This window comes from Pagrus major, chromosome 18 (genome assembly GCF_040436345.1).
Source record: "Pagrus major chromosome 18, Pma_NU_1.0".
Taxonomy (NCBI): Eukaryota; Metazoa; Chordata; class Actinopteri; order Spariformes; family Sparidae; genus Pagrus; species Pagrus major.
Genome location: NC_133232.1, coordinates 10257501 through 10270928, shown reverse-complemented (window position 1 = coordinate 10270928; position 13428 = coordinate 10257501). Strand labels below are relative to the sequence as shown.

Genomic DNA, 13428 nt, shown 5'->3' with positions numbered 1-13428 from the left:
CTGCCATTGGCCAACTATTTATGTAAGCATTCTCCTACGTTGTGCAATCTGCATGTTAGCATGTTCAAAATCCCATCAGCACTAACAGCCTCTGAACTAGCAACCTACCTTAGCTTGGAAATAGCAAGTTACCCTAACACCAAACTGGTCACTCATGGTAGGAACGTAAACAAGCTAGCAGTTTTTACCTTTTTCTTTTAGGATCTAGTCATTTTATTGCCAGGGCTTCCCTCCCCAAGTTCAAATGTTCTAAGTTCCCACCTAGCACTACTCAACAGGGGTACTGTCACTGCATCCTGGGCTTTGTGCCGCCAAAGATTGTCTTGTTATTGGTTTAAAGAAATATAAAAAAACAGAGCATTTTTCCCTAGCAGCAGAATGATAATGGGTGCCGCCAGAGCTTTCTAGAGCCCTGAGATAGCTCTGTGGAGATTACCTTTGAACCTAATGTGCTGTTTACACATACAGACTTCCGCTGAGCTACAGAGACTCAAAAGACACCCAGCGACACTACAGAGAAAGTTGAGAAAAGCTTAGCTTTGTGTGAATGTCCTCTGGTGCAATGTGGGCAACAAGCAGGCAAGAGCCATTAACGCTTGTTTAAGATCCATGGTGAACTTTTGGTCATCGGGCAAAAACTCAACCTGGCTCATATTCTGCTGCACCGCAAGTCACTGTCATCCAGCAGTGTCAATCAATTTCCAGAGTTGTTAAATCCCTCCATCTTCTATATTATGAATTGCAGTGCAGTGTTTTGTCATCTTACATGCTGACTTCCTGGATCATATTTCATGTCTCACCTATACATAAAACAACCCTTCCCCCCACCAACACAGCATTTTGGATTTTTTACTGCAGGACTGTTGGTCTTATTGCCCACTTAGCCACAATAACTATCGAGAAGAAAGCAGATACACAAAAAAGCAGAATGGTATATAATTTGGAACAAAATGCTGTGTTATCGCTGCAGAATTATTCCAAAAATTGACCCAGAATCCCAGTGTGAACTTTAAATAGCGGAAGAATCTTTAACTTTAGCTCACCGTTAGCGCTGCATGCAACATAATTTTAATTTTTGTTGTTGACTTCCTTTCATACTAGTTAAGTACACATTTGGCATGTTGATTTTAGTTTAACACTTCAGACACAGCTGTAACTCTTTTTTTCAACCAGGAAAGTTTTGTGTCAATCAAAGCCTTGGGAGTGCTCCAACTGCCAGTCACCTCACATCATCTATGCAGAACATGAATAGGACTTTTACTTTTGGAACGCTGAATACACTTAACAGCTTTCTAAGCACGCTGCAGGAAGAGCATGCGTGTTTAATTACCCCTCCTCTGAATAAATGCAATCTGTTTTCTGACTTCTGCATGCAAGTATGTGTTGTGTGTCTGTACTCACTCATCACCTCTGCATTTTCCAGCGCTGTCTGTTCCGAGATCTTTCTCCTCAGGATCAGCCTGCTATGCACTCTCTTGCAAGGCGAAACAAAGGCTCATTCTTGATATTGACGCACCAGTGTTTGTTTTGCTGTCTTCTTTTTGTCCGGATGCTGAAGTCTCTGGAACTGAGGGCATTCAAACCTTAAGCGCTTCAATTACACTTCCCTTCCCTTCGGCCTACTATCTTTTCTCCCCAATAATGCAGGCCCAATTATTTTCGCGGTCAAAAGGGGAATTAGTGTTCATTTTGAGATTTGCATTCGCTGGGCGTGTATCATCACAGCATGTACAAGCCTGAATGTTTTGAGTAAAAAGTTGGACTGCTTGCATGTGGGTTTTGAATTAAAACCCTCAAGCCACAACGACACTAGCATTGCTTCACAAGGCAAACAAACAGCAGTTTCATGTCCCTTTTTATGCCTCAAATCAGTCTCTTACTGGAAATGATCCACCTTTTCTGTTGTAATATGAATATCAACTGAATTTTTTTCGTCTTTTTTTTTATAACTTTAGCGAGGCTAAAGACTTTTTCTTTCTCTTTAAGCCATGGCATTATTATTATGGTTTTTGTGGTCGAGCTAAATTTCGTAACTTTTGCTGAAGTCTGTGTCAATGCAGACAGTTTACTGATGTATTTTTTCGTCTTTGGACAATATGACTCTGTTGAGAAAAGTTCAGAATGAGCTACTTTCTTTCTTCTGATCCAATGTGAGATTTATAATGTGTAAACCCTCTTTTTGCAGGTTTGCATGCATTGAGGCGAGCGCTGGGAGGTTCCCACCAACCATCAGACCAGCAGCTGAAGGGGGCTGTGACCGTCACTCTGCAGGACCTGCAGTGGGCCATGTCTGTGGTGAAGCCAAGCGCCATGAGGGAGGTGGTTATAGATGTCCCCAAGGTATGGTTACCTCTGTCAATTACTGCTCCCTCTCCCTTTATCTCCCTCATTTGTGAATGAACACAAGATCTCAACTGCATTGCTTTGTTTATTAACTAAATAACCTATATAACATGTCTCTCCCTCATCCTGATATTGATGTGAGCTCTTTTCGGGTAGTCTGTACTATTCTTGTCAATGTGATATCTCAGAAATGGGAATTTCTTCAAATTTGGTACAAATGTCCACTATGGCTCAAGGATGAACTGATTTGAATTTGATGGTAAAAGGTCAGAGGTCAAGGTTACTGTGACCTCACAAAACAAATTTTGGGGAATTTTTAGGATAAAATAATGAAGCCCATAATTCAATGCCATAGCACAGGAACAGCAACTTGACTGAACTCCACTGGAGCAGTGACTTTTTTGCACCAGGAACTACAGGTTAAGGACTAAATTTAGTCCATGGTTCCACTGGTCAAAACACAGGAAAGTGTCCCTGAAACAGTTCCTGTGGTGGAAACAAACTATAATTGTGAATGAAAGACTGTCTGCAGGTAATGTGGTCAGGGAGCATCAAAACATGACAGATACAGCTCGTACATCTTGCCAAAATGTGTCTGTGTTTTGGGCTTAGTTAGCCAGGAGGAGTTAAAGTAATGCAACTGGTCAAGTAAAGTTTATCAGCTCTTTCTAGAGCAGACATTTCAAAGTGCCCCACAATAGAAGACAGACACAATAAGACTAATGGATATAAAACTAATGAAAACATGTGGCTCTTTAACTGCTTTTTAAAGGTGCACACAGATTTCCAGGCCAAAGTGAGTGAGTTCCAAATTTTAGCAGCCACAACTGCAACATTTTAGCCGAAACTTTTCTTCCTGGAGTGAGCTGCAATGAACCAGAAGAACTCTGAGCTCTGCAGGTGATAGAAGACCACAGTAGCTAACAAATGTCAGAATTTGACTGGGAACTAGTGTAAAGAAATCAAGATTTGTGTTTTAGACATTTTTTGAAGACCAGGTCAAAAACTTTGCGGTGGCATTCTGGACCACATGTTACTGATACAGAGATGTCTTGTTTAGGCAAGTGAAAACGTAGTCGCTCATCACCTGTTTTTCAACTTGAGATGCAATAGGCTTCAGTTTAGAAATGTTCCTCAGCTGTAAAATAAAACAAAATGAAGCCATATAGGGAGACAAAAGGAAAACATCGAGGTTAAATTTCAAGTTTAAGTGCGATTAGTCGGAAGAAAATGATTGCCAACTATTTTGATAATCGCCTAATCGTTTTAGTAATTTTCAAGAAAAAAATGCCACAAAGCTGGTTCCAGCTTTTTCAATCAAATTAAAATATTTGCTGCTTTGCACTGCCATTTATGATCCTAAATATCTTTTTCTTTTGGGTTTTGGTCAAAAGAAGACATTTCAATCGTGATGAGCATTTTTCCCATTTGTTTTCAGACTAAATGATTAAGTTATTAATCATGAACATTGAATAATCACTCATGATGAATATAGAGACCCTCCCTCCACATTCCCACCTAGTTTATGATATCACCCTTATTGGATCATTTGCCAGTATTAGTTCTGTCTTAGTGGCATTCAATATTGTATTGGCCCAGCAAGGAAGCAGACAGGTTTCCATCAGTCTTTTAAAGCCCAAAACAAATTTATAACTCAAACAGCATCACTCAGCATCACTTATTGCCACAACTAAAGCTCATCAACAGCAGCCATGCCTCCCTTTTTCCTCTAATGAGCATTCAAAAATCCCTTAACTCCTCTTTGGACCACTGACCACTGAATCACCAGCACTTAAAAGATGGGGTCAGGCTGAGGAAGACTGGAAATGACCCCGTGGCCATTTTACCCTCCACTGCAATGAAGATGAATCACTTTGCTCTCAGCGGATGGGGGCAGGGAGTGAGGGAGAGACGCAGGGAGGGAGGGGAAGGAGGGATGAGAGGACAGTGTTGAGACTCCAGGATGTTTTGGAGTTTGCATGTGCAAGACATAACGGACAGGAAGAGGGCTAACATCATCCTCCACCGGTAATTGAAAGCAGATCGGGTCGCTGACGGTTCCTGCCAGCAACCAAAAAAAGAGAAACAGAAGAGAAGAAGAAGAAGAAGAAGAAACCTCCTTCCTATCCATCCACCCCCACCCACCTCCCTGCTACACTCTGCACTGAGCTCACCCAGAGACGTGCAGTCCTTGCGGCCAGTTCCTGGAAACAAGAGAGAGAACTGAGTTTGGGTTTGGAATTTTTTTTTCCTCCTTCCCCCTAGCGCAGCTCAGCTGAAAGGCCAGCCGCAGAGCCCTGAACTTGATTATATCCACATGAGTGCAAACATTTGTTTCTAATCCATTTTATATAAGAAACTTCCAGTGGTGCCGGATGAATACACGCCTCAAGTTCCTCGGAAACCTTCTCAGATCAAGTAAATAGAGGCTTGAGTTTTACAAATTCTGCCTGTTGATTTATGTTATATTTATATGTAAATACATTGAAAGTTCATTCTTAATCCTTAATCCAAGAAATTCTTCATCCTTTTGACATCTTTCTTTACCTAGCATCGCTTTTTAAAAAAAAAAAATCATCCTCCACTGTGCAGCCTGGCTTTAATATTTTCATTTGGCAGATGTATAACAAGCCCATTTATTCTTGCTTTTAAACTTACTCCTCATCTCCCTTGAGTTTTTTTTTTTTTTTTTTTGTCTGAGAAGTCCCCCGCACCCTCCTCTCAACCCCATCAAAGGGCCAGAGCCTGAGAGGCCCCTTGTAAAGTTCAGAAAACAACAGTAAAAGATAATAACTGGGTCTTGCACAAAAAAGAAGGGAGGGAAGAAGGGGGTAAAAATGCAGCGCAGCGAGGTGTGAGTCAAAACATTGCCTTCTAATTCCACAGACGCTTCATTCGTGACTAAAAGCACCTTGCAATTAATGTGACTTTATATTGTTGTTTCTTACAATGACTCAGAGGTCTGCAGAGACCTAATCAAAAAAATGCAACAAAAAAAGGGGAAGAGGAGACTTTACAGGGTTGTGTTGCACATCTGCTTCCTTGGCGGAAAGAGGCTAGTGATTGATTTGTGCTCAGATGATTGGCAGGTCTGAGGTTGTTGTCGGTTTACTCAGTGGCTGGAGGCCTTTAAAGCCCCAAAACCACTAAATCTGGTTTGGATAGCAGCTTCAGATTGCAAATCCTTCCAAACATTTGTTTTGATTTATGTTCTATACCTGATGGTGGGAGTTTATTCACTTTTTGTTTGGCTATAAATGACAGGATCTACCACGTCGTTCACCCCTCCTTACCTCATAATTTTGTATTATATTGGTTAAGCTGTCATGTCACAAATCATAGTTTACTGAAGTGTGACGTCTGGAATCAGTTCTTTTGCTATTTTAGCTGGTTGATTACAGACAAGTATTCACTAACAAACTGCAGAGCCTTTTCTGAAATTACTGTTTTTTGTTGCTGGGTTTTTAGAAAACTCCAACATCTGAGACTTCAGTGTTCCTTTTTAAACATTTTTAAAGATCCCATATTGTTGTCATTTTCAGGTTCATACTTTTATTTGTTTTAGTGCATGTCTCTTTTAAGACCCACCTTTTGAAAATCCCAGTCTGCTCTGATCGGTCAGCTCTCACAGGCCAGAGAAGGCACCACCAACAGAGTTCCTGCATCAGCTCTGCCGTGTTTTTGCGACCACAGCTGAGGTGGCGGCGTGGCTGAGGGCGGTGACTGTATTGTTGTGACATCACAACCTTACAAAAGTCCTGATGGCTCGTTTTAAAGGCACAGTTTCTGATTTTTGATACATTTACAGTGTATATATAGAGCACCTAGACCTGCTTTATGATTAAAAAAAAAAAACACTGGAAACTATCTTCAATATAGGATCTTTAAACAACAGAACTACAGGACACATCCTCATCATGTTGTCCATGTTTGTCTTCTGGGCTTAATACAACATCCAACAGGTTTGCTTAATAGCATTTTCCACAGCTTTCGACTGTATCACACAATTTTTAATGAGCAGATTAAGTTTTTTAAGTTAACATTTTATTTAAACTTTCCATTACTTTGTGCACTGAAAGCACTCTTGTCAATGTTAGCTTAACTCCATTGGTTGGTGACAACAGTGAGATACTCTCAAAAGCTCTGGCAAGCAAGTAAGTAATTATATTGAGTCCATTTTTGGCTTCTTTGAGTCTTTAGCTTCTTGCATATCACTATCCATGCATTCTATTGTAGGTACAGCCATAAAGCTTCATTTTTTTTATCCGTCTCTTCCTCCTGCTCACCTGTTTCCTCCATTACTCTCTCTATAAGCCTGTTTCACTGTTGCTTTTATCTCTGCTCTTTTTATTTCATTTCATTCCTCTCTGGGCCTTCAAACGAGTGCTCTGCTTCACTCGCCTGCTTCCGGCCTATCTCCTCATCTCTGCAACACCCGGCTCTCTCTCTCCCTTCCTCTCCTCCCTCCCCTACCCTCCACCCGTCCTCTCCCCTCTCTCGCTCGGTGCTGTCCATAAATTGTTCGGTATTTACAGTATGTGGCCAGACGCCAGGTTTCCATTAGGTGCTTCGTTCCCCGGAGACGGCGCCGGTGGCCTGGGATGTGTTACCTCTGGATGGAGAGCAGGAGGAGGGTGAAGGAGGGAATGAGCTCGAGAGGGAGAGAGAGGAAGAAGTGAAAAGGAGGGGAAGGGAGAGTGCTAAGCGGCAGTATTTACGGGAGGGAGTGAGAGATGGTGTGATAGGGAGGGTCAAGTGAGAGAAGAAAGGGTGCAGGAGAGATAAGACAGATAAGGAACAGAAAGAAGGGGAAAGAGAGGAGAGAGTTATATGAACTCTAACATGGTGACTGTTGGTTTTCTGCAGTTACCTGATAGTTCTGCAGCTAAAGATGTTTCTTGTTATTGATTAGATTAATGGTTTAGTCTATAAAATGTCAGAAAATTATGAACAGTGCCCATCAACATTCCCTGAGTCCAAGATGATGACATCAAAAAGCTTTTTACAGTCCAAATTGAAAAGATATTTGGTTTACAATTCTATAAAAAAGACAGGATTGCAAATATGTTTTAACCCAGTTTCTAATTCAATTTAATTCAAACCTTTATTTAAGCCTAAAAAATCGTTGAGGTTCTCCTCATTGCAGTGACTTCGAGATACACAAAAGTGCACAAGAGTTAAAACATTAAAAATAACAATACTCAGTGAAAAGAAGTGCACACTAAGCTAAAGTGTTTTGAAATAATTGTGTTTGATGCACATACATAAACTAAAGACAGATTTCCCAAATTCAGAATAAAACCCCAGGACTTGAATCATAATGGGCTTTTAACACGTACAGTGACACATTCTGGCAGGAAGGGTATCACTTTCACAGCACAGAAGTGGGCTGAGACGTTTCAGTGCATGTTTCTATTCAAAATTGTTCAAATCAAAGTTCAGCTAACATTGAAGTTAACACAACATATCTGTGAATCTTTTTTTAAACATTTTTTTATGATTAACATTTTTATTTTCATTATTTCAACAATACAATAGTAACAGTAACCCCTCTCCCCCAACAAACAAACCCTTCCCAAGCCACCACCATCCATGCTGATCCCTTTCTGGTTACCAACATCAACCACTGTGCTCCTTCATGTACAGCTATTACACCTACACAGCCTGCATCAATGTAGACAAAACACAAAATAACTAACAATATTAGACACAGAAAATTACTCCAAACAAGGTCAATACAACACAAAGTAATCACTACATTAAAGAGATAATTGGTGAACAAATGAAAAAATAAAAGCACTAATAGCTGAATAAAATGCAAACAAATAAGAAGCACTATTCTGTATTTACCCACAATAATGAAAACTTGCATCTCTCCACCATATAACCCCTTTCAGGAACCCTTTAAAAATTTTACATATTTGCCCCACTTTGCTTCATATATATCCAATCTACCCAGTTGTTTATATGACATTTTTTCAAATGCTGCAACTCGTGCCATCTCCACAGCCCACTCTTGAAGAGAGGGCACCCCCTCCGTCTTCCATCCTCTGATAAGTATTTGTCTGCCAATCATAATACTGGTTTGGACATAACTTTTGATATGATTATCCTCTCCTACCAGAACTGAATCATCACCCAAAATAAATAATCTAGGGCTAAATGTATCTCTGTGATCTCACACAAATTATCATAAATATTGATCCAGTATTGCTGGACTTTATCACATGACCATAAAACATGAACTAAATTACCTTCCTCAGATTTGCATCGCCAACAATTTGATGTGGGTAATAACCCTAATCTAAATAATCTGGAAGGAGTCCAATAGAAACGATGTATAATTTTGAATTGAATAAGATGTACTCTTGCATCCCTTGAAACTACTTTAACACTTTTACAAATTCTGTTTCAATCTTCATCACTGAATGTCAGGTTCAGATCCCTTTCCCATGTCTTCTGCAAAGCTGAAATGGGCCCGTTGCCAAGAGTCTGAATCATCATAGAATAATAGACAGCCGCCTCGTGCCCCATTCCATAGCTCTTTATAATTTTATCTAGGAATTCTGCATTTTGGGGAACCGCCGCACCAGACCCAAAAATCCCCACCAGCATATGTCGAAGTTGCAGGTACCTAAAAAAGTGAGACGTAGGGATATTGAACTGCTGCACCAGATCCCCAAAAGATTTTAAGGAACCATCACAATACAGATCACCCAATGTGACCACACCATCCTCCCACCATATTTTCCAATAAATGGGGAATTTACCAATTCGTAATTTAGGATTTAACCAGATACTTGAAGAGACATTCAGAAAGGGATCAAATTTAAATATTCGAGCAACCTTAGTCCAAATTATTTAAGATGAGAAATTATTGGATGTGTTTTTGCTTTTTTACTTAATTTAGTAGACAAGACTTGAATGGGTGATAGAGGGGCCATTACAGCTTGTTCCATACAGTACCATGGGGGGGCCCTTGCGGGAGGGAGAGACCAATGGGCCAGGTGCCTTAGATTAAAAGCATAGTAGTAAAACAACATCTTTGGCAGCCCTAAGCCTCCTCTATCAACTGGCCTTTGTAACTTGCTGTGGTTCAAACGGGGGCGTTTACCATTCCAAATAAATAACTTGGATATCCTGTTAAACTTTTTAAAATAATAATGGGGAATTTCTAATGGGTCAAAATTGACTTTGACCAAATCTTTCAGCTGTCTAGGAAATTGGATACCCAAATACATGATACCTTGTTGAGGCCACTGAAATGCCCCTGGATGGAAGGCAGTGGAGGGGCAATAAGCCGTTAGGGGGAGTGCCTCGGACTTGGACCAGTTCACCCTGTAGCCAGAGAATTACGAAAATGAGTTTATGATTCTAAGAAGACGTGGTACAGATCTGCTGGGGTCGGACACCAGTAATAAAATGTCATCAGCATAAAGCATCAATTTATGTACCATCCCACCTACAGTGACACCCGGGAAATCAGTCGCCACACGAACAGCTGCTGCAAGAGGCTCAATAGCTAAACAGAAAAGCAAAGGAGAAAGGGGCGGACCCTGCCTGGTTCCTCTACCCAACATAAAATAATCCGAGACAAGCCCATTAGTCTGCACTGCTGCTTCTGGGTGCTTATATAATGCATGAATCCATTTTCTAAAGGTAATACCAAATCCAAACTCTTCTAAAATTTTGAATAGATACCCCCATTCCACCATGTCAAACGCCTTTTCGGCGTCCAACGAGATTGCTGCAACTGGGGACTGGGCGTCAGCCACTGACCACATAACATCAATAAGGCGTCTAATATTATCTGAGAAGCTACGACCACGAATAAATCCCACTTGGTCAGTATGGACCAATGACGTAATTACACTGTCTAATCGGTTTGCTAAAATTTTCGTGATTATCTTAACATCTATTTGCATTAATGAAATAGGATGGTAATTCTTGCATTCATTCAAATCTTTACCTTTCTTAGGAACTAGACTAATAAGGGCCTGTCTCAAAGTTGGTGGTAGTATACCCCTCTCCAGTGCCTCCTTATACACCTCTAGTAAAGGGGAAGCTAGCTCTGTCGCAAAGCTCTTAAAAAATTCCCCAGTAAAGCCGTCGGGCCCAGGTGCTTTACTTGAAGGTAAAGCCTTGATTACCCCTTTAATCTCCTCAATAGTAATATCTAAATCTAGAAAATCCCTCTGTTCATCTGTCAATTTTGGAAGTCCAAGTGGTTCTATAAACTTATGATTTTCTTCTTCACTTGAGCTAGATGTTGAACTATATAGATTACTATAAAATTCTTTAAAGGCCTGATTAATATATACAGTTGCAGTAAGCAGGTCCCCAGCCGGCGACCTAACAGCAGGAATAGTGGAGGCCAACTCCCTCTGTTTTATATAACTGGCAAGCAACTTTCCTGCTTTATCTCCTGACTCAAAATATGTTTGTCTAGCCTGAAATAGATTAAATTCAACCTTTTGGGTTATTATGTTATTATACTGATATTTTAACTTTGTCAGTTTTCTCATGCCGTCTTGTGTCATTTGTTGCTTCAACTCTGTTTCAGCCTGTTTAATTACATTTCCCAGTTCTAGCAACTCCCGTGTTTTAATTTTCTTATGGTATGACGTGTGTTGGATAATACTTCCCCTAATCATAGCCTTTAAGGCCTCCCATGCAACACCCGTGGATGAAACAGATTGCCAATTTGTCTCCAAATAATTATTTATTTCTGTTCTTAGCCACGCTACATTTACTGGGTCCTGTAGAAGTGACGAGTTCAGACGCCATCTATAAGACTTTCTTCACTCGCTCTGGGGTAATAGGTCCAGGCCAACCCAAGCATGGTCAGAAATAAGAATATTCCCTATTTCACAACCTATAGCAGAGGAGGTGAGTGCTTTAGATATTAGAAAAAAATCTATTCGGCTATAGGTCTTGTGTACTGGTGAGAAAAATGTGTAGTCCCTACCAGAGGGGTTCATGATCCTCCAGATATCTATTAATCCCAAAGATTTGCAAATTCTCTGCAATGTCATCGCAGCCTTTGGCACTTTACGCAACACTACCCCACTGTGGTCAAGAGCTGGATCCATTAAAAGATTAAAATCTCCTCCCAGAACAACCACATAATTCCAAGCTGTTTTTAACTTCCTTTCAAGAGCAATAAAAAAATTTTGATCATCCAAATTAGGTGCGTATATGTTGGCCAAGATTAGCTTCTGCGACTGTATTTCAGCCAGTACAATAATCATCCTTCCTGAATTATCCTTAATTTGCCTATCTGTGAATCTTAATAAACTGCTTTCCACCGCTGAACTATCCTCTCTATGCACAGGGGTGCTGCAGAGATGACCAACAATTACAATTAACAATTAGAATTTAATACTTTTAGTGCCATGAATCAACCTTTGAAAACGCTGCATCCTAAAATTCCCATTTTTTAAGTTCAAACTTTTGGGTCTACTGGAAAAATGTTTACATGCTTTACTGTTCAGCAAACACATTATTTTTCTCAAACCGTCCATTGCTGCAGCACCTCTATTCACCCTCCGTCTGAATGCTGTGTTTTAGTGCCGGTCTCTTTAAGGCCCCCCTCCTGAAAAGCCCAGTCTGCTCTGATTGCTCAGCTCTCACTGGTCTGAGCAAGCAACACCCACCATGTTTCTGCATTAGACCTGCAGTGTTTATGCAACCACAGCTGTGCTGGAGGCGTGGCTGAAGGCAGAGACTGTGTAGTTGTGTCATCAGAACCTTTCAGAAGTCCTGACGGCTCATTTAAAGCCAGTTTTTAATTTGCGGGTGTGGATTTCTCTATGGATTGAGTGTTTTAATACTTTCACAATTTTAATACACCACCTAGGCTGGAAATCTCACTTTACAATACACGTACAATATGGGACCTTTAAATTCCCTTATCTATCAAACTCCTACCACCAGGCTTTCTCATACCCAACCTGAAATAACCCAATGACGTCATCAGAATTATCTTCTCAGACTTAAAAAAGCTTCCTCTTACATTGAAGTACTCTATGACAAGTAAACTGATCTTAACTTGTAAAGTTATTTTGTAAAATCAGTGGAATGTCCCTTTCAAAATAAGCTGTTCTAAAATAAGGATATAGATAAGGGAGAAATCTGATTACTGATATATTGCATATATATGCAAACCTATTGTACGACTTCCTGCACAACCGGATTTCTCCTGGTTTCTTCAGTGCATGTAAATATACTCAGAGGGAGAGTCAAGCGTGGAGAGGAAGAAAAGGAGTGCAGGACATAAGGCAGATAAGAAACACAGTGGGTATGAAGGTAGATCAAAAAAGTGATAGAGGAGGGAGAGAAAGATGTGGGAGATGAACAAGCTGGGGAGGGAATAATGGAAGTTAATGAAGAAAGAGACAGGAAGGATGAGTGAGAGGTCTGAGAGGGGTTTTGGATCAGGGCTTCTCTTCTTATCTGCTTTATCTCCTCCGGTTGTTCACTGCCGGACTCTCTCCCTCCCTTCCTCCCTCCTTCCATCTGTCAGACGGACAGCTGTTGGCTGACTCCCTCTGTTGTTGTGCACTCTGTCCCTGATTCAACCCGAGCCCTCCGTTCCTCCGTCTCCTTCCAAATATGCTTTTATATTTCACTTCCCTCCTCTCTCTCCCCTCTACCCCGTCATCGGCCTGGAAGAACTTAGTGTTCTCTGCAATTCACTCGGCCGGTCAGAAAGTTAAAAAGGTCCTGGGAGTGGGTTACATGAGAACGTCAGAGACATCAGTGTGCAGTCACAGTTTGTTTGGTCTGTTGCATTTATTGTTGGCAGTATGTTTATGTTTGAGCTGCCACAGATTAGAAATGTATAAAGAACCAGAGTGATCTAGAGAGTATATTAAAGCAATCATTTATTAATACTTGACCTTTCATAGTAGACCCCCCCTCACTGTAATACATACGATGCATAATTTTTCATTGCATGTTATCGTTTGACTTCCCTTTTCTTCGTCGTCTTATTCATCTTCTTCCTCTTCTTCTACTTCTTCTTCCCTTCTTCAGCTTCTACTTTTACTTCTTCTACTACCTCGACTACTACTTCCTCTACTT

General features: G+C 40.7%; 1 protein-coding gene across 3 annotated transcripts in view; it reads left to right on the top strand.

The window, feature by feature from the left end:
• afg2a (AFG2 AAA ATPase homolog A) overlaps positions 1–13428 on the top strand; it is a 156613-nt gene that overhangs the window by 32872 nt on the left and 110313 nt on the right. For all 3 annotated transcript variants that reach the window (XM_073486405.1, XM_073486406.1, XM_073486404.1), the window contains exon 11: positions 2186–2340. In XM_073486405.1, coding sequence (XP_073342506.1) covers positions 2186–2340 — 155 coding nt within the window. The remainder of the gene's footprint in view (positions 1–2185; positions 2341–13428) is intronic.